Source organism: Anabrus simplex, chromosome X (genome assembly GCF_040414725.1).
Source record: "Anabrus simplex isolate iqAnaSimp1 chromosome X, ASM4041472v1, whole genome shotgun sequence".
Taxonomy (NCBI): domain Eukaryota; kingdom Metazoa; phylum Arthropoda; class Insecta; order Orthoptera; family Tettigoniidae; genus Anabrus; species Anabrus simplex.
In genome coordinates, this window is record NC_090279.1 from 188,218,774 (window position 1) to 188,241,175 (window position 22,402).

Below are 22,402 nucleotides of genomic sequence, written 5' to 3' on the forward strand. Positions count from 1 at the left end.
CCAGGATTGTTTGCAATAAGTACATTTCTAAACAATCTAACTCTGAACCAGAGCCTTCAATACTGGGGAGAGAAGTAGAAGATGCAATTAAACACCTGAAGAATAAAAGCATCAGGAAGAGATTGCATCACTGGGAAAATGATTAAGGAAATGGGAGAAGGAGTACGTTTAATGCACTTCATCTGTAACAAGATACTGGACAGAGGTGTATGGCCACAAGACTGGCTCATGTCCATCTTCATTCCACTTCACAAAAAGGGATCAACAAGGAACTGTGGGAATATCGAACTATCTTGCTAATATCACATGCAAAGTACAATATTATTGCATATCATAAATGAACGTTTGAAACCTTACATTAGATATCAGCCCCTGCCACAAAAGGTTGGCTTTGTCAAGGGAAGAGGAACTAGAGAATAGATTCTAAATATCCGTCAGTTGGTTGAACAAGCACATGAATTTAACATTCCTTTGTTTCTGTGCTTCACTGACTACTAAAAGGCCTTTGATTGTGTTCTGTGGCCGAAGTTGTGGTGTATTCTAGAGGAAATACGAATTCCATCTGATCTCATTTCACTTACAAAAGGCTTAGGGCCTACAGAATAACAACTTGGCCAAAGTCAGAGTTAATGGTGATCTAGTTTCAAAGTCTCCAAAGGTGTGAGACAAGGATGCATCTCATCACCTCAATTGTTTAACATATATTCACCATAGATCATGAGGCATGCCCTTGACAGTTGGGAAGGAGGTTTAGTCCATTCGCTTGTGTTCTCGATCTTCCTGTAGGGATGCGATACTTGGACCATAAAAGCTAAAGACAGGAACCGAATCAACGCCTTTGAAATTTCTCTGCGGAAATGAAGGATCTGTCCGAAGAGAGATTGAGAGCAAAAATATTCTCAGGAAAGGAACAATCCATAGCGAGCGAGGGAATGAGGCGTGCTAGTGAAAGAGGAAAAAGGGTCAAGAACTCAAAGTGGTAATTGTGTAATAGTACCTCACAGCTGGCTGCAGGGAGTACAGAGAAAAAGGAGAGGAAGAATGTGCTCAATAAGTTAAGAACCATGTCAAAATGATTAGCATGAGAATAATGTTCATGACATGGAGGATAAGAGAAGCGAGACCAGGGTGACACTGGTTGGACTAAAGTTGTTTTTACGTTGCACCAACACAGATAAGTCTTATGGTGACGATGGGATAGGAAATGGCTAGGAGTGGGAAGGAAGCGACAGCAGTCTTAATTTGTGTTCGTAAATCTTTACCAACTAGTTCACAAAAGAGCGGTTAAGAATGCAACATGGACTGTATTAGGCTTAGCATTTGCCTGGTGTGAAAGTGGGAAACTATGGAAAACTATCATCAAGGCTACCAAAAGTTGGTTCAAACCCACTATCTTCTGAATGCAAGCTCACAACTGTGCGCCCCTAACCGTACAGCCAACTCGTTCGGTGCTTAAGTTTTTAATGGTTTAAAAATAAAAATAACTCAAGAGAAAATATATAAATTGTTTCTACAATAGAAAGCAGTTGTTTGTTTTAATGTTGGCAATCTTATGTTAATTTTAAGGACACTTCCTCTAAAGCATTACTTTGTTAATTTATATATTTTTCATCTAAACAGTGTTATGTGGCTGAAGATGTTGATAATATACGAAACATGTACCACCTTTAACCATTAAAAATTGCCTTAAGCAATCATTGTATCGACTAGGTGGAAAATAAAATAAATACTTAATTGTGAATCTATTGAAGTGCAATACGGACCATGAAGTTGATTTTAGGTAATAAAGAACTGGGTAGCGACAAGACCACTGACCTGGGCTGGTTACTTCTGGTTAGTGACTAGAATATTTGTTAGCTTCAGCTAGTGATAAGACCACTGGTCTGGATTGGTTACTTCTGGTTAGTGACAAGACCACCGGTTAGGTCTACTGATGACAAGACCCTTTGTCTGGATTAATTAGGTTCAACTAGTGACAACACCATTGGGCCAGGGGCAAACAAAGGAAGTCTGGCAAGTGAAAAATGAATTGAGTTCCGATGACTTTCAGTTGCAGGTCTGTCTTACACACTCCACCATGACTTATACCTTACCTCACATAGAGCGTAACTACAACCGTTACACGCTATGACACGTCACAACACTGTAATTTCATTATTTTCACAGAATGTAGTAGCAGTGAGTGAGACATGATGCAAGTTCTTATCAGAGGCAAGAGGAACTGCCCTGCATCCAATAGCAACACAGGAAATGGCTGAACATCAGAAAGTCATAGTGCGATTTAATTTTTCTATATAAGAAATAATATGTCTTCTTCTCCACCTCCTCCAGATGATGGATGAAGTCTGATGGAGAAAGAGTGAAAGGGAGATCTAGAACAAGGTGGATCGATTCAGTAAAGAGGAGTGCAAGAAGAAACATGGATGGGGACAAAATGATGGAAGAGGAATGGTGGAAGGAGAGAGGAAGGTGGAGAAGTGCCATAAATGTCCAGACCTGGCAGGAGTTGGATAAGGAGAAAGGAGGAGGAAAGGGATGGGTTGATGCGTCGCTGGCAAGTACAAAGGAAGGATCTCTCCTTTCATATACTTCAGGTGTTGTTTCACATTATTTTTGCATGATTTTCACCTTCCTAAAAACTCAAACTACCCAGGAAAGTGCAGTGGTCTCTCCTGCAGCATGTATATACAGTTCTGCCAGTACTTCCCCCATGGTCAGTTTTACAAAGTCTGCTCCAGAGTCATATCTTAAAACATGGTCCTCAAAGAAGCACTCTACAGAAGGGATTGAGACGCATTGCCTTCTGCAACTGGTATGAAAACAAACTCAACAACAGGGACAAGAACTAGTACCCTATGCAATAAATGCAGAGTTGGAAAGTAAATAAGTAAAAGTACAGTAATTGAAGTTCTTGTAACGATTACTTTTTTAGTAATTTCTAATTGTAATCACTACTTTTCACAAAATGTAATTTTTACTCTAATTTAATTCTTAAAATATAATTGCAATTGTTAAATTCCAGTAATTGATATAAATCGCACCGGGCGAGTTGGCCATGCGGTTAGGGGCGCGCGACTGAGCTTGCATCCGGGAGTTAGTGGGTTCGAATCCCACTGTCGGCAACCTTGAAGATGGTCTTCCATGATTTCCCATTTTCACACCAGGCAAATGCTGGGGCTGTACCTTAAGTAAGGCCACGGCCGCTTCCTTCCAACTCCTAGGCCTTTCCTATCCCATCGTCGCCATAAGACCTATCTGTGTCCGTGCGATGCAAAGACACTAGCAAGATATACATCTCCTAAAGAACTTAGCAACTTTGGAGCCTCAGCACTCACACTATGTCGCACCAAAGGTATAATTCCAGGACATGTGGTACACTAGTTCATTTACAGGCAGGTTGTCATTTTTACTGGTTGAGATTTCGATAATCATGTACTACTTGGTCGAGGTGGTGCTGGTGATTACTGTTTAAAGAGAACCATCCTCTACTAACACTAAAATGGAAGAGTCTGGCTCTTCAAAAAGTGAAGGTATTAGCAAAAGACAAAACAGCCACGAAGGGCACGAAATTGAAAGACTCTCTAGGCCTTGAAAACCTAGTGTTGTCAGGGTCGGGAAAGAAGGATAGTTGACCGAGGATGTTGACACAAGGAAGTGGAAGCAATGCCAGACTCAACTAGCACGACCATGGTTGCAAATCCACGCTCCCAAATTCAGAGTCCTTGGCCTCCCTTTTAGTTGCCCCTTACGCAACGCACAGGATACCGAACATGTTATTCTACCGCTCCCAACCAAAGGAGTTCCGTGGTCGAGAATGGAGCTGGAATAAACATGTGACAGTGAAGGCGTTCAGGAATTTCCATTCCCCTATTTGAATAAATATTTTGAATTAGTTATCCTGAAAATAATGCAAACATGAAAGTGACATGCAAATTTTACATGGGAGCAATAATTTTGAAAGTCTAATTAGCCTCACCTAGTGATGATAGCCACTGAAAGTCTCTACACTAAAGAACACAAAATGGAGTAATGTATTTTTTCTCGCCAACTTTGGCACCACTCCATCACACGTGAAAAAATGTCAGCGATTCCCTCAAGACTCGCGTTCTGTGGAGTAATTGTAAATTGTAATTTTATTAACTACTTTTCCCATCACTGAATATAAGCATGAGCTAGAATTCACAAGGAGAAATGAATTCTGAATACAATAATTAAAGAGAAAGTTGTTCGTTCCTGTCTGAAGAACAGAGACCATCCTGTCATCCAAAAAAATCACACCAAAAGTACATAACAGCTGCACAGCTATGCTTGATTAGGTTATTAACCTTTTAACACACGTTAATTTATGCTCAGTTTGCGTACATGCACAGTGGCTAAATATGTCAACACTTCAGCGAAGTCCAATATGCTTGACAGAAACCATTGATATTGAGCCTTATTGACACCCAGTGGCTTAATATTTGGCCACTTTGTGATCTTTGTGTCATGTCCTGCACTGTGCTGCCATCTGGGATGAAAGTGGCTAAATATTTAGACACAGTTCTTGCATACCTAACAGTATCACGCGCTGTGCATCTTCTCAGTTTGTTGCTATTTATCAACTGTTTCTGGAGTGATTGCAGTATTATATCCTAATGTACCTATTTTAAGAAAGAGGGAGAAGAAAGTTTGTGGTAACTATAGAGGAATCACGCTTATATCGCAGGTAGTTAAAATACTGGAAAGAATATCAGAAAGAAGAGAAAGACTGAAGGAGAGTTACAAGAGGAACAATTTGGCTTCAGGAGTGGAAGATCTATAGTGGACCCAATCTTTAACATGAGACTGAGACAAATGATGGAAAAGAACTGGCAATATGGAAAGGATATGGTCATGACTTTCATAGATATAAAAAGGGCATATGATGGTGTCCCCATACAGAAGGTTTGGTAAACCATGGTTAAAAAGCGAGACTGAAGAGAAATGTTAGAAGTGGTGCAAGCAATGTACAAGAACTGTGTTAGCAAAGTTTAGGAATAAGACTGGACTAAGACAAGAGCTGTCACCTTTTTTGTTTATTATGGTCATGGGCAAAATTGTAAAGGAAACAAAGGAAGCCTATGGAGAAAAAGAGATGAAAATACTGCTATTTGCAGATGATGTGATCTGGGGAAAGAACAGCATAGAAATGCAACAACTAGATGTGCTGAACGAAAAAATTGAGAAGTATGGCACGAAAATCAGTACAGAGAAAAGCAAGACTATAGTGATGTCGAGAGGGGAAAGGCATGGAAAGGGCACTCTGAAAATTGGAAGTCAGAGTCTGGAAATTGTGGACAGCTTTAAATATCTAGGAAGTGAATTAATACAAAATACTAGGGTGGACAAGGAGATTAGCAGGAGGGTACAGCAGGGTAATGCATTCTACCAAAGTGTAAGAAAACCTGTTTGGAGCAAAGAAGTACCAAGGAAAAGTAAAGAGATGATTTACCAAATGTACTATGTATCCATGCTGACTTATGCAGCTAAGACTTGGACTTGACTAGCAGGCAAGAGAGTAGAATTCAAGCCAGTGAGATGAAATTCCTAAGAAGTATGATAGGAAAGACAAGAAAAGAGTGTGAGAAATGAAGATGTTAGGAAGGAAGTTGGGATAGGAAAGCTAAATGAGAGAGTCGAAAAGAATAAACTACGGTGGTTTGGACATGTAAAGAGGATGGAGGAGAATAGAATTCCAAGACAGATGCTGGAGGCAAAGTGCAAGGACAAGGGAGCAAGAGGAAGGCCTAAAACAAGGTGGATTGACTCTGAAGAGGAACGTAAGACAAAATTTAGACTGGGACAAGATTGTAGAAGATTGGTGGAAGGAAAGAGGAAGATGAAGTGCCGTAAATACCCCAAACTGGCAGTAGCTGGATAAGGGAAAATTATGATACATATTTTCATGTAAGTTTGATTTCTTGTAACCATTGTCAATAATCCAAGAGGAGCCAATAGTATACATATTTAGTCATCAGTCTATTGTCACAAGTAAATGTACTTCTGGGGGCTGGCTGGTAGGTCCCTGCCTAAACACATCTCTCCTCAAAAAGGAATTCCACTTAAGATTTGCATCATTTCAACTCCCTTAAAGCAGCCTGTATACCGTAAAGAAATATGTAGCTAGAGTAGGCTCTCTCTAACTAGGCTACTCGTGCATGCTCACAGCGGGAGAACTTACTCTTGATAGAGCGGAAGTAGAGTATCGCTAGGGTAGTGTGCTAGCTAGACCACTCTTCTGTCCGTGTACACTGCCCTTGACCATCAGGCAGAGTTCTAGCTAATGCTGACTAAGGCAGACATTTCCAACCGAAGGGAACACAATCGCTGAAGCTGTTCTTGTACAGAAGTTGCTTAAGAAAAAGTTCAAGAAGGGGAAAAGGAATATGGTGAAAAACTGGATAGCAAAAAGAGAAAGACCACATGTAAAGTTACTGAGGGAATTAACTACTGAAGACATGAATTTGTATGTGAATATCGTACAAATGTCTAATGAGGATTTCCAGTGTTTGCTAACAAGGATTACTCCAAAAATTTAAAAAAGAAAGGATACTCATTTGAGAGAAGCAATTTCAGCATCGGAGCGACTCATTGTAACAGATTTCTTGCTACCAGTATGCAAGATAAAATAATTAAATTACATATATATAAATGTTATTTTTAAATAAATGAAATGCAGATTATCAGTGTTGCCTACAATTTTATCATGTTCTATTCATAATAAACACAAGGTAACTTTCTTACAGGTGACAGTTACCAAACCCTAAGCTGTATTTTTTTAATATATCTGGTAAATATTTGGCGGATAATTCCAGAGGTTTGCCAAGCATTGTCTGAGTGTCTGTAGACTGACTACCTGAAGGAATAGTCCCAACGCTCTTCACACATTCAGGAAATCCAGTCATGAATTTCAAAGCATCGAAAAAAATATTTTTTTGTCTTTTTTTTTTTTTTTTACAAGTTGCTTTACGTCGCACCAACATAGATAGGTCTTATGGCGAAGATGGAACAAGAGAGGGCTAGGAGTAGAAAGTAAGCAGTCATGGCCTTAAGGTACAGCCCTAGCATTTGCCTGGTGTGAAAATGGGAAACAACGGAAAACCATCTTCAGGGCTGCCGACAGTAGGTTTCGAACCCACTATCTCCCGAATTCCGGATTCTGGCCGCACTTAAGCGACTGCAACTATCAAGCTTGGTCTGTCCTCTAATCCATCCCCACTCTTCTTTTGTCTCATCTTCCTCATTTCAGAATTCATCTGGCAACAAAGATTATGCAGTTTTCTAGTAACTTAGTCTGGAGTAACTTCTAAAATTTCTGCAATAGCCTTGGCCGATTTAACTTTTAGCTGAAGGTCTCCGTAGACTTTTAATGAACAATTCCATAATTCAGGATGTGACTCTACAAGTTCAATCAACTGATTTTTTCACTCACTTAAAAATCTGTCACTCTTGGGCTCTAAGAGCATGAGATCTACTAAACCGTGTGAATATATCTAGATCAGTCTAACTAGCTTACCGAATCACTGCGTACACTACATGTGGTTACTCTCTCTCTAGTGACATTAGCTAGAGCTTTGAACGTGAGTTGCCAGAGAGCTCTAAGTACTGTGTACACGTGTAGAGTTCTGCTAGACAACTCTAGTGGGAAAGTCTGCAGTGTACAGGCGCCTTTATAATATTATTAAGTTTGAATAGCGGCTAGTAAAATTCTACCATTAGTTACCATATGAATTTACATACTGGTGTTTCGAATTGTTTTTAAAATCTGGGTTGAATTAAAGAAATATGTTAAAGCCTGTAAGCATTGCTCTTAAATAAGCAAATGAAACTTTTAAGCCTGGGTTTGGCAAGTGTGTTTATGAAGACTTTGGTCGAGACCAAATCATTGCAAAAATTGTCAAAAATTTTGGGGATGGTCCCTCTGCCTCCTATCATTAAGTCAATCATAATCACTGATTCAACATGGCATTTTTCTCTAAGGAAACTGAAAGGTGGCACATATACTCTGTCCACAGAATGTATGAAGCAAGGTCACACAAAGTAATTCAGGAGAGGGCGGAGCCTGACCATGCATGCTTCCCTTACTTTCTCCTGCTCACATCAGCATCAACGCAATGCTCCCTCTCCTGCTCTATTCCTTTTGCGCCAATTATTCATTGAACCATCCAGCTATGGCACTGCGGTAGAAATTCTGTAAGACTTACATTACTTTTATAGCATTATAAGGCTGTAATATGTTGGAAATCTTAAGTGGAATACCTTGTGGAGGAGCGATGTGTTCACTGCGACAGTTAAGAATCCACCCGCCATCCACGCGCCATAGTCCATCGCCTAACTACGTACCAGCATTTCCATTGGGTGAGACACTATGGGATATGACGTCACTCCTAGCAATGAATTAAGTGAATTCCGTTACCAACCCGCGCACAAGAAATGCACAACTTCAGGTGAATGCAATCTGTAAAGTGTCACGCAGGATACTAGAGGCCTAGGGCTGCTTCGCGGCTTCTAACCCCCTTTGCTTGATCCAGACCAATGGTCTAACCAATCCAGACCAATGGCTTTGTCACCGACCAATGGCCTAACCAATCCAGACCAATGGCTTTGTCACTAACCTACCCTAACCAATCCAGACCAATGGAGGTGTCACGCGGGATACTAGATGCCTAGGGCCGCTTCGCGGCTTCTAACCTGGGGGCTTACGCCCCCAGACTCCCTTTGCTTGATCCAGACCAATGGTCAAACCAATCCAGACCAATGGCTTTGTCACTGACCAATGGCCTAACCAATCCAGACCAATGGCTTTGTCACTAACCTACTGTAACGAGATTCGTAAATAAAAGTAGCACCGCTGCGTTAAGGAGATTCGTAAATAAAAGTAGCGCCGCTGCACTAGGACTAGTTCTTTATATGAACAGTTGGCAGCTCTGTCCACAGTACGATCAAGTCCTTCACGAGAAGCGAGCGAGAGAGAAACAAATGACAGTGCAATTGCGCCTGAATGCGTAGCGCTGGAAAATGTAAGCTGTTCTGAACTTTTGCCGGCACTGCGTGTGCAGAAGGCTTGTTTTCTTATTGCGACTAGATTAAGTGAGCAGAATTTAGATGCATTTTTTTGGCAACTTCAAGAGGGCTGTTACATATCTTGAACTTTATGGAAGGCTCAATGGTGTATCCAAAAAGTGAGTTTGGCTCAAATATGATATCCAAAGTGGATTGTTGTCATTATTAGAGACTTGCGCACCTCTTCATAAAGGTTGAATCCCTTCTCCTTCTAGACACTAGCACTGACCAATCTGGCAGTGTGATATTACTTTCGCAGACTGCACCATAATACCAATACAGTTGGTCCGTTATTGGACAAATTTTCCAGCTAACTCATTCCTGGTTGCCAGCGTTTCACCCCAGTGTGCTAAGTTGAGCTCATCAGTTGGTAAATAGCACATCTACCAAGACACATGGCTAGTGCATACTGTGGAGGCCACTTGGAGCCATCGGCAGTGCCAGTAAACTACAAGAGAATTTGTCTCATTTTCAAAAACTGATGCCTCCCTGGCCATCAGATGATATAGATGCTGATTCCCATCGGGAAGGAATCAACATCTAGAGTGCACCATGATCACAAAATCTCTGAAAATGAACAAGGGCCTCAAAGTCCCTTTGGCAATGCTGTCAGCATTTGATGCCTATAATCTGCATGGTATAGTATTAACAACTAATACATATATAAGTTTGCTTGCTTACAACAAAATTCTTCCATCCATTTCCTAAGCAATAATATTTGTTACCAGTGATAGTTACCATACCACCTACAAGGAGCACGTTCCAAGTTTTATCTTCTAACATGATGCCTGTTATCATTTAAGCCCAAAAATAGAACTCATGAATGATGCCTGTTGTTTAAACAGGTATAACATCTAGGTCATTTCCCCTAAAACGCACTAAAAGATTAATTATGGCATTCAGGTACCTAATTTTATCATGAAGGGTGCAGTAACAAATCTGTAACAGACTGTCAACAACTTCCAAAAAGTAAATTTAAAACAACTGAAACAGCAAAAGGTAAATGTCATAGAAGAACCACTGACATCATGCACTGCCTCCTGTCCTTGACCCAGGCATCCTACATCTCGGATGAGTGTCAGACATGCAGACTTCTGGAAACATCACCGCACAGCCATAAGATGCCTGGGTGGAGCATGCTATATTCGGCTTAGCTGCACTATAAAAACGGAACCTTTCAGCTGATAAGCAAAGGAATAATTCATACCCACAGGTAGAATATAGAGCATTTTAACTTACTTGTTAGAAATGTCCAATACTTCAGCCAAAGTAAGTTCATACTTCTTGCGGAACATATGTCCCACAGATGTGCGAAGAGCAACATGATTCAAGAGGTCAAATAAAGACACAAAGAATACTAGTCCAAGTAATGAAAGCCAAGCTCCACGTGCAGGTGAGATGCGATCTTCTGGTCCCAACAGCAACACTGATCCAGCAGCCATCCCTATTGAACCCAGGACTGACACCAGCAGAAGTGATGCTGGTGGCGTTGTGGAGTAATGACGCTGGAAAATTAGAACTCCATCAGCGCTAAAACTCATTATACCATCTTGTGGACGAACGTTATTACATGTAACTGCTTAATGACGATAATAACCTATATTAGATGGGAGTAACCCATTTCATTTCAGTACAATAATGAAATATAGCGACTTACATTACAGGCATCAACAAAAAAATCACTAAATGTAATTCAAATCAAGAACGTTTTCGTTACTTAACAATGATATTGTGTACAGAGGTATAACATCACGAAAAATTAATGACATAACCGGCAAATCTTACCTCCCGGTCTTTACCAGTGTACGGTAGGCGTCCCATTTCGGAGTATTTAACTGCTCGTATAATTTAATATGAAATTGGAAAATGTCGAAAAGAACGTACAACTAAACACTCATATTTACTTCTTCCATCCATGTCATAATTGTAATAACGAACAAAATTCGCAATCAAACTTCACCGTCTCACAGGCATACTACGACCGCAGCAGCGAATACCCTTCCACTGTTCTTCAAGGACGTTTCTGCTATTCGTTTATTGGATGTCCTAATGAATTCGTAACCAATTACATAACTTCCCGTACCCGGCACTCGACTCGAGCCTGAATCCAGGCGATATCAAGATAAACTGCTGGGAGTCAAAGCCCTCTGCGTCATGTGCCTGCCTGCTAATCCAGCTATGCGCTATCGCTCGCTAAGCACTCAAACAGGCGCACGTCGTCTTGAACCGCAGGCAACACTTGAACTCGAGGACGAATTGATCAAAGAGGATATGTACCTTGATAAACATCAGATCACATGAATGTTTTCCTTGATTCGTGGTGTTGTTTAGCGGTGGTTTACAGATAGTTTACTACAGATAACGACGAGGTCGTTAAGTCTGACGTAAGAACTCAACATGTTGAAACACATAGCATTCGTCGAGGACATGCGACCTACGAGCATTAAAAATAATTGCATTATGTAAACGAAAGCTTCCGTTGAATAGAAATGAAATACTCTGTTATCAAGAGATAAAACAATTTCCATGTTTCTAAAGATTTCGAGGTACTCTCTTCAACGATTCCCATGGAAAAGTTCAAATAAACTTTTTGATATCAGAGCATCCGGTCAAGCTGTACCACTGAGTAACTAGGTGTAGTTGTTCACCCGACAGAATTAATTAAAACTCAGCCGTAAACGCTCGATTTACTCTGCCATGTACTAAACCTAGAGTAAAAAAGAACGTTGAAATTGACGAGCAACAGCCAGGTGGCGTCAAATGAAATGCTTGTACGTGGTAGCTGAGGCCAAACGTCCATTATTATTAACAAAATAAAATACTGATAATTCTGACTGTCTTGGAGGGTGGTTCATTCTTTAAACTCATTACCGGTACCACAGATAAAGTTTAAATTATTATTATTATTTTTCACTTTGTTCACAAATTACTAGGGCTGGCACTGAAGATGAATTTTGATTTAGTTTTACGGCTGAATGCCTTTCTTAACAACAATCCTAAATGGAGGGATATGTTCACTATTGCGTGTTCCTGTGGTGGTTATTAGTACGGTATTAGTAGTATTAGTAGTTATTAGTATGATGTGTTATTCGTAAATGAAAAGAAGTGTATTAAGACAAACACAAACATCCTGTCCCCAAACTATTGGAGTTAATCATACGCAGCCCTGCCTGGAATAGAACCTGAGGTCTTCTGAGCTGAAGACCAGTTCTCTGACAATTCCAGGAGTCGGAGCAAAACCTTTCTTCATCTTACCCCAGTGAATTTAACTTTCATTGGTTAATTCCAGTGGCCCGGGGGCTGGGTGTCCGTCCTGTACACAACATCCCTGCAACTCACACACCACACATAACACTATCCCCCACCACAATAACACTCAGTTACCTACACATGGCAGATGCCGCCCACCCTCATCGGAGGGTCTGCCTTACAAGGGCTGCACTCGGCTAGAAATAGCCACACGAAATTATTATTATTATCTTACCCCAGTTATATTTGCTTTTGGTTGGAGATTTAAGGACGAATATCCTACATTAACGCCACGTTTTTGAGATGAAAATCTTAACCCAGGATCAGCTGAGATTCGAACCTTAGCCTTAAACGTGGCAAGCCAATAGAAAGCCACTAAACTTAACGCCAACTTGAGTGTCGAACGGACGTTATTACAAACTTCGAAAATACGACTAATTCTGCCGGATTTTAACTCACAATCTTGTATCCGAAGAGGGAATGAACCCGGAACTTGTGTAGGGGATAAAGCGAAGTACACTAATCTATTTGAAAGGAATCCAAGCATAATCTTAACTGCAATAGGAAAACTGAAAACCGGTAACATAAATATATTAATCAGCAGATTGGAATTATTCACCATCTCGTCTACCACTCTGTACCAAGACATCTTTCTGCGTGGATTATATAAATTCTGTAACTTACATGGGAGCATTGACATGAATAATAGGTATTTAGAAACATCATACCCGCACAGCCATAAGATGCCTGGGTGGAGCATGCTATATTCTGCTTAGCTGCAGTATAAAAACGGAACCTTTCAGCTGATAATAAGCATAATAAGCATGCATGGATCTCGTCTTTAGATGTTGCTCATTATACAAACGCATAGTGCGATGGAAACTTTGGACTATTACGCCGATAACATGTCCTGTTTACATAACAGCGGCTTCAATAGTAATTCGGATGTTTTGTAGGTGGCACTGCTAATTAAAAGATACAAGTTTTTCTTCTTGAATGGTGTGGTTGGACTCATTTATTATCGTCCAGTCACGAACCCAGATTCAACACTGACACATATATCACTCGTAGTGAAACGTTAAAGGTATAGTTGATAGAAAAAACAACATAGGACTCGCACAAAAATATGATGACCTCATATAAGACACAAGTGACTCAATTCAAAGAGTGTGCGAAACCGAGCACAGTTGCTTCAGATGACAGTGGCTACAGCTTTAGGATGACTTTAAAGCCCTGCATTCGGAAGGCTGTGTGACCTGATAATAGTTTTCAGTTGTTTTCCATTCTTCTCATTGGGGTGAATTCTGGGACAATTCCTTTTATAGGCTACCGCCGCTTCCCTCACACCTTCTCCGCACCTCAAATAACCGGAACACATTTTTATGGCCTAAGAGAGGGCGTCACACTCTAGAAAGTGGTAATGTGCGAAGGTTGGTGTGTGTGGAGTGTAGTGTTTACAAATAATGGCTGATCATGTGGACCGAGGCAGGTTACGGGGAAATCAGTCCCGACTTGAATACGATCGAACACGCCTGCGAGACACAGTCTGTTCATCAGCAACACGTGGCTCTAAAAGCGTAATACAGTAGCACAGAGTAAATCATAATCGACTGTATACCCGTCAGTTGTAAAGCGAGAAACGCAAGACCGTCAAATAATCTGCAATATACGCTTCAAGCTACTAAAAACTGAACAATTAGCACCACCAACAAGTCCAATTAAGTAAGTCTTTGTGATACGTCGAAGAGAACAAGGCTGAGCCGGCGCGCTCCCTGCCACCCATACCACATTCAAAGAAAAGCTCGCAGATGTTGCACACAAAACTGCTCGAGCAATTTTTTAGAACAAATTCCGAGTGGAAGGCGGATCGGCATAAATATATGGCTTTTATGTAATGACATCATGGGTGGAGTATACACGAAGCAGTTATAGGTTCTGCCATCAGTTTCTCGATGACAAAATCTCGTCTCGCTGGAAAGCTACAAAACAGCCCATACATAAGTGATGAAGAACGTGATAGCAACAAAAGACGCGCTGTAGGCAACATTTTACGAGACAAAAATATGAATGTGGCATTTGCGGAGTTGTCAAATCAAGATATCACAAAATTTTACGGAATCAACAAAGGAATAGGAAATTTGATGATAGACAGGAAGGGAGCGAGAGAAAACTAGTGAAGTTACTTCGAAAATATTACGACTGAGGAATTTTGAGGTCAGAGTTTGACAGAGCTGTGAGTGACCTAAATAGGAACAAGGCACCTGGAATTGATGATATTCCCGCTGAATTACTGACTGCCTTAGGAGAAACCAGCATGGTAAGGTTATTTCATTTAGTGTGCAAGATGTATGAGACAGGAGAAGTCCCATCCGATTTTCAGCAGAATGTTGTTATACCTATTCCCAAGAAAGCCGGTGCTGACAGGTGTGAAAACTACCGCACTATTAGTTTAGTATCTCATGCCTGCAAAATTTTAACACGTATTATTTACAGAAGAATGGAAAAACAAGTTGAAGCTGAGTTGGGGGAAGATCAATTTGGCTTCAGAAGAAATGTAGGAACACGTGAAGCAATCCTGACTTTGCGTCTGATCTTAGAGGATCGAATCAAGAAGGACAAGCCCACGTACATGGCATTCGTAGATCTAGAAAAGGCATTCGATAATGTTGATTGGACCAGGCTATTTATGATTCTGAAGATGATAGGGATCAGATACCGAGAACGAAGAATTATCTACAACCTGTATAAAAATCAGTCTGCAGTGATAAGAATCGAGGGCTTTGAAAAAGAAGCAGCAATCCAGAAAGGAGTGAGGCAAGGCTGCAGTTTGTCCCCTCTCCTTTTCAATGTTTACATAGAACAGGCAGTAAAGGAAATCAAAGAGAAATTTGGAAAGGGAATCACAGTCCAAGGAGAGGAAATCAAAACCTTGAGATTTGCCGATGATATTGTTATTTTATCTGAGACTGCAGAAGATCACGAGAAGTTGCTGAATGGTATGGATGAAGTCTTAGGTAAGGAGTACAAGATGAAAATAAATAAGTCCAAAACAAAAGTAATGGAGTGCAGTCGAACGAAGGCAGGTGATGTAGGGAATATTAGATTAGGAAACGAAGTCTTAAAGGAAGTAGATGAATATTGTTATTTGGGTAGTAAAATAACCAACGATGGCAGAAGTAAGGAGGACATAAAATGCAGACTAGCACAAGCAAGGAAGAGCTTTCTTAAGAAAAGAAATTTGCTCACTTCAAACATTGATATCGGAATTAGAAAGATGTTTTTGAAGACTTTTGTGTGGAGCGTGGCATTGTATGGAAGTGAAACATGGACGATAACTAGCTCAGAAAGAAAGAGAATAGAAGCTTTTGAAATGTGGTGTTACAGAAGAATGCTGAAGGTGAGATGGATAGATCGAATCACGAATGAAGAGATACTGAATCGAATTGGTGAGAGGAGATCGATTTGGCTAAATTTGACGAGAAGAAGAGATAGACTGATAGGACACATCTTAAGACACCCAGGACTTGTTCAGTTGGTTTTTGAAGGAAGTGTAGGTGGCAAGAACGGTAGGGGTAGACCAAGGTATGAATATGACAAACAGATTAGAGCAGATGTAGTATGCAATAGCTACGTAGAAATGAAAAGGTTAGCACAGGATAGGGTGGCATGGAGAGCTGCATCAAACCAGTCTATGGACTGATGACTCAAACAACAACAACGAGGAATTCCCCCACTAATCAATCCCAAAACACCAGCATTGTTGAAAGGCACATCATGGCAATCGAAGACCCGGAAGTGAAGACTGCACAAAGCCAGTGAAGTCAAGAAAATCTATTAGTTTAGACGACCCTACGGTAGAACTGGGTGCTGTTAGATATAGGATACACAAGGAATATTAACGTTGCTATTCAACAAAAAAAATGATGAACTCTAGCTGACTGGCAGCATATCACCATCAGTGGAACATCTTCGAAAAGAAAAGAAATCCGACCAAATTACCAACCGATCTAGCTTATATCGAGACCTGCGAACGCATTTTGGCCAAACGAATTCTGCAAGACTATGGAAATTAACGATGACGAAGGATTTGTGAAAACTTGAAGAATAATCGATGCAATTGTAGATGAATGATTCTTAGTTCAGAAACAACGTGTGAAGAATAAACCACCCTGTCTGGTTTTGTAGAACCTCAAGAAAAAATTCGATTCCGTCCCACAGAACTTGATTTGACTAGCACTTTAACAACGCGGTGTCTTTAAGAACCTTATCAACTGAGTTTTGTACAGTACATACATACTAGCGGTATGTTCGAACGGCAGCCGGAGCATCCGACAAAATTGACACTGAATCTAGTGTCCATCATTAAATACGATCGTTACTGGATATTTACACATTGATATTTCCATTCATGAAGATTGGGGCTGGGGACATATAAATTAATATTAACATTGGAACCACTCTGCTGGCGAGGATGCATAACTACACTTCCCTAGGCAGCATATTGACGCATGATGATGGTACAGAGATAGAAGTTAGGAAGACCTCAACTTTCTTTCATCGGCTCCAACCAGTGTCGACTCTCACATCCAACCTCGTAGCGTAAAATTAGATCGGTACCATCAATCAACGAATCATCATTGATCTGTATTTAGGGCTGTAGTTCAGGTGGCGGATTTCCTATCAGTTACTTACCTTGCATATTATTAAATGATTTCAAAGTACTTGGAAATGTATCGAACATTCCTTCATAAATCATACCAATCGCCAATTACTATTCATAAAAATTAATATAATCCCAATTTATCCTCTTGAATTCCAGCTTTATCTTCATATTATGAACTTTGATTAAGGACTGCAAAGAAACAAGAAACATTAGAGAGAAATAAATAGAAAGGAAAGAATTGGATAAAATTCTAAATGAAAATGAACTGTACACACTCTCAAGTCTATTAAACAGAGAATGGAGAAACCGGGAAAGATAGCCAAATTATTTAATATTATGAGAGGTATTTGGGAAAAAAATGTAAAGAAAACAGAGATAATTACATGTAGTTGAGGAGGAGGTGACCTGGACTGTACAACTTAGTTAAATCCACGAAATACCTCATAAGGATAAGGTTGTATACGTACAAAGATATATGTAAGTAACTATTAATGAATATGTCTGTGGTAGTAAATTATAATTGGATATGGTACAAGTTACAGTGAGTGACAGTTCGAAATTGAACAGAACTAGTGACATGTGATAGCGATGGATGCGATAATCGGACGGTCTCTCCCCCGTATTGATGGCCATCCTTGGATTGGGGGGAGGGGGTGATGTCCGTTCATTGTTTTCAATCGGTCGTGTGGTGTTAATATATTCGATTTATTCACAGATATGGAACATTATATAGTATAACTCACTAATAAGTAAAGGCGACAATAATTATAAGTTTACTATTATGTTTAGTTTTTTATAGTTGTTCAGTTTTGTTCCTTTGTTCCTTAGGTATTCTATATTTCTAATTAGTAGATTCAGTTCATTGATATGTAAGCCGTACCGTATACCTTCTAATGAGATTGTTTGTTGTTTGTCTGCCTGTTTTATTTTAGTTTGGTTTTGTTAGTCTGTTTGTTTTGGCTGCTGACGTACAGTAGAGTTGGAAGAGGGGGAGATAGGTCTGACCTATCTCAAGCTAAAGTGTTGATTTGGTACGTCTGCACGTGTAGAGTAGAGTAAAGTAGTGAATAGTGTTAGGTTAGAGGAAGTAAGTTGTCAATGTGACAGTGAAAGATGAGCCGAATTATGGAATCCGTCTCGGCAGTGGAATACAGGCGTGACAGCCTACATGTAGAACTAGGCAATCCGCACACATGTGGGCTGTTACATGAAGGAGTGGTGAGGAAATAACATTGACAGCCTAAGGGGTCTATGAGGTATCGTTTTCCGAACCTCATGAGGCATGTCTGGTCGTAACATCCCAGGGAAGGGTGGTAGCAGTTCCTCACCAGGGGTGATGTCGCGGCCAGACAGATTTAGGATAGAGTTAGTATATATTTATGTAGTAAAGTAGTTAGTTTAGTTACAAGTAGAGGTGGTGTGTTGCATGTGGAGCTGGCGATCCGCCATTGTGCAAGATGCTACATAGTAGATTTAGAAGTAGTTAAGTAGTAAGTAGTTAGTGCTTAGCTATAAATAGTCCGTGAATGTTTATTTTGAATTGCATATTGGAACATTGTAACTGGGTGAAAGCCTGTTATGTTCAGTTCAATAAATTCAACTTGATATCAGTGTTTGATATTATGAACTTTTGTACCTTCGACAGCATCAAACATGCCTTTTCATCTACTGATATCATTCCATGCCATCTCTGCTCTGACAGAACGGATCATATTACTTGGTTGAGCAGCTCGTCTCCTTACTTCTAAGTCTCCGCAGCCCGAATTTTGCAACATTTTCGTAACACACTCTTTCGTTGGAAATTAGTCAGAACTATACTGCTACTCTATTATTATTATTATTATTATTATTATTATTATTATTATTATTATTATTATTATTATTATTATTATTATTATTATTATTATTATTATGTAATTCGCTGGGGCCATCAAGGACCACGTTAAGTCCTGTTGCATTTGACACTGAACTTGGCCTCCTTTAGAGCCCAAATTTCCCTCATTCTTTGTGAGTGGGCCTGCTTACGCTCCTCTGTACAAGGGGCACCGTGTCTTCTCTTCGGTTGCTCGTCTCGGTTTAGCCCGTTCGTCAATATTTTCTTGCGGAAGAGATCTCTGTTAAGGGCGTCTTCAGCTGAGATATGTAGCATTTGCAGGTCTTCTTTGGTATTTCTAAACCAGGCAATTGTGGTTTTGGGGTTTGAATCAAAAAAGTGAAAAATTCCTTTAGATAACTTTCTTCCGTCCATTCTTTTTAGATGACCGTAAAATCGTGCCCGTCTTTTTCTGATTGTGTCGGTAATTTTCTCTATTTTGCTGTAGACTTCCTTGTTGGATCTCTTTTGATGGATTCCATTTCTGTACTTCGATACCAAGATTCCTCTCACAATTTTGCGTTCTCTTTTCTCCAGTTCTTCAAGGAGTCTTTTGTTGGCATTTAGAGACAGGGTTTCGGCTGCATATAGAACTACTGGCTTCAGAACTGTTTCATAGTGACGTATCTTGGTGTTTTGGGAAAGGCATTTTTTGTTGTAGATTGTGCGGGATGTTTGGTAGGCTATTTCCAGTTTGCGTACTCGCTCCTGAAGTGCTTCTTTGTCCAGTCCATTTTTCATGATGATCTCACCCAGGTATTTGAATTTGTCTACTCGGGTGATGTCCCCGTATTTTGTATGGAGTTTTGGTGGAGCCTCTTTGATGTTAGTCATTACTTCTGTTTTCTCAAACGATATCTGCAAACCAGTTTGTTCATCAATTTCCTTTAAAATTTCGACTTGAGCTCTAGCGGTTTCTATGTCGGTTGAGAGAACAGCAGTATCATCGGCAAATGCTAAGCAGTCTGTTGCGATCCCCTTGGATTTGGTTGCTATTCTCAATGGACTGTAGTTGTTTTCCTGTAATCTCACCCGCCAGGTTCTGATGATCTTTTCAAGAACACAGTTGAAGAGTATCGGGGATAGCCCATCACTTTGTCGGACTCCTGTTTTGATGTCAAAGGAATGCGAGAGACATCCGTGGAACTTCACCTTGGATTTTGTATCGGTCAGGGTGGCTCTAATTAATGCCAGCAGTTTCAAATCAACTCCAAATTCATTTAAGATGTTTAGCAGGACTTCCCGGTCAATGCAGTCGTACGCTTTCTTAAAGTCCACAAAGACAGACCCATACTGCTTGGACCTTAGTGTACAATATCTGATGATCGTTTTGAGATTTTGGATCTGTTCAGCTGTTGAGCGACCTTTTCTGAACCCTCCTTGGTATTCACCTATTTGATGTTCGACTTGTGCTTCCAAACGCTCCAGGATGGCAAGTGATAGAATTTTGTAAGTCACGGGTAGCAAAGATATTCCTCTGTAGTTGTTGATGTTCTTCATGCTGCCTTTTTTGTGTAATGGATGGATCAAAGCTATTTTCCAATCTTCGGGTAGGGTCTCTTTGTTCCAAATTTCTTCTATTTGCTTTTGCAAGATATCAAGTGATTCTTCTGGGGCATATTTCCATAGTTCTGCTACTACTGAGTCTTCCCCCGGCGCTTTGTTATTATTGAGACGGGCAAGGTGGCGCTTGATTTCATCTCTGTCGGGTGGTCTGGAATCTGGGTACCTGAGTAAGGGTCCCTTGGTCTCAATGGCGCTTTGCAGTTTAGAGCAAGTAAGTAAATTCTTGAAGTAATCTGCCAGAATGCTGCAATTTTTTTCATTTGACGTCGCCAGTGTGCCGTCCGTTCGCTCAAAGCATAGAGATGTTGGTTTATAGCCAGTGAGTTTGCGTTTGAAGGCTCTGTAGTACTCTCTGTTTTCATTCTTCCTAAAGTTTTGTTCTATCTTTTCAATGAGAGATTTTTCGTATTTACGTTTCTCAGTTCTGAACACCCTAGCTGCTTGGGCACGTTGGGTTTTGTAGGTTTCCCAATCATTTTCTGATTTCGTAGAGTTGTACTCTTTCCACGCATTGAGTCTTTCTTGGAGGACTGATTCGCAGGTACTATTCCACCGGGCATGCTTTTTGCTTCTCTTGATTTCTGCAACGTCTTTGGCGGCCTCAACAAGGAGACTTTTGGCGTTGTTAAAGTCACAGTCATTTGGTCTAGCCTTCTCCTGGAAATCCTCGACACTTTGCCGAAGTTTATCATTGTCGAAGCGTGTGATCTGTTTGGTTGTCTTCCTTGTGTTTGCGGGAATTGGTTTGAATTTGATAAGAGACATATAATGATCTGAGGCCACATTGATGCCTTTCTTTACCTTGACATTCATAATCTCAGGGCTGTTTCTCCTGGAGATTGCAACATGATCAATTTGGAACTCTCCGAGAGCTTGGACGGGAGAACGCCAAGTCATTCGCTTTCTGGGTAGATGGCGAAAGTGGGTTGACATGACTTGCAGGTTGTGATTTTCGCAAATGGTCACCAGTCTTTTGCCGTTGGGATTAGTTCTTTTGTGAGCAGGGTAATTTTCTATAACTCTCTTGTACTTCTGCTCACGTCCTAGTTGGGCATTGAAGTCACCCAAAAGAAGCTTGACATGGTGTTTGGGGATTTTGTTTAATTTTTCATCCAGTAGGTCCCAGAAATTATCAACTTCGTCTGGATCAGACTTGTTCTTATCGTTTGTAGGAGCATGTGCGTTAACTAGGGCGTAAGTTTTGTTCGCGCATTTAATTGTCAGTATGGACAATCTGTCATTCACAGGTTCGAAATTTGCAACCGATTTAAGGATCTTGGTTCTAACAGCAAACGCGGTTCCAAGCATCACAGCTCCATTGAGGATTCCTCTTTGCGCTTTGCTCGTGAAAAATCGGTAGCCTTCAGATTCAAAAATCTCTTCATCTGGGTACCTTGTTTCCTGTAGGGCCACTATGGATATCTGATTTTCGTGAAGAGCTTTGGTGAGGGTTTTCAGCTTGCCAGTTTGTGTAAGTGAATTTATGTTGAAAGTTGCTAGAAAGGTTTTAGATTTTGGCCTGAGTTTTTAACTCTTCGGGGTACACCGAGACGCTCCGACTCGTCTCTTGCATAATGTCGAGTCTCCCCCAGAATCCGAACGAGACTCGTGCGCCGTGGCGTTCACGACGAGGGATTTATCCGAAGATTTACCCCCTGGGGTATGTTTCTTGAAATGTTGTGCCATCATGCTTTTTGACTTGACTTTGCTTTGACCGGGTACCCATCCTTTTACAACTAGGGTTGTTAGCTCTAGAGGTTGCCTCAAGATGTTTTCTGGCTTCTGGTCATTTACCAGTCTTCGCCGTACCCGGGCAAGGGACCAGTTTTTTTCACGGTGGTATTTTATTTCCCTACTACCCTCTGATTCTACTGTCGGCAGAGCCAGCGAGCTTCCCCAATTCCAATGGGACGCGCCCGATGGAGGTAACCGGTAAATCCCCACACGGGATTATTATTATTATTATTATT

At 40.6% G+C, this 22,402-nt stretch overlaps 1 protein-coding gene across 3 annotated transcripts in view; it reads right to left on the minus strand.

Annotated features, from left to right (window-relative positions):
• The window catches only part of LOC136886098 (TLC domain-containing protein 3A), a 48,728-nt gene extending 37,445 nt beyond the window's left edge, over positions 1–11,283 (minus strand). For all 3 annotated transcript variants that reach the window (XM_067158832.2, XM_067158833.2, XM_067158831.2), the window contains exons 1-2: positions 10,867–11,283; positions 10,321–10,586 (exon numbers count right to left, since the gene is read on the minus strand). In XM_067158832.2, the coding sequence (XP_067014933.1) occupies positions 10,321–10,586; positions 10,867–10,902 (302 nt within the window). In that variant the 5' untranslated portion in view covers positions 10,903–11,283. The remainder of the gene's footprint in view (positions 1–10,320; positions 10,587–10,866) is intronic.
• Positions 11,284–22,402: the final 11,119 nt, after the last annotated feature.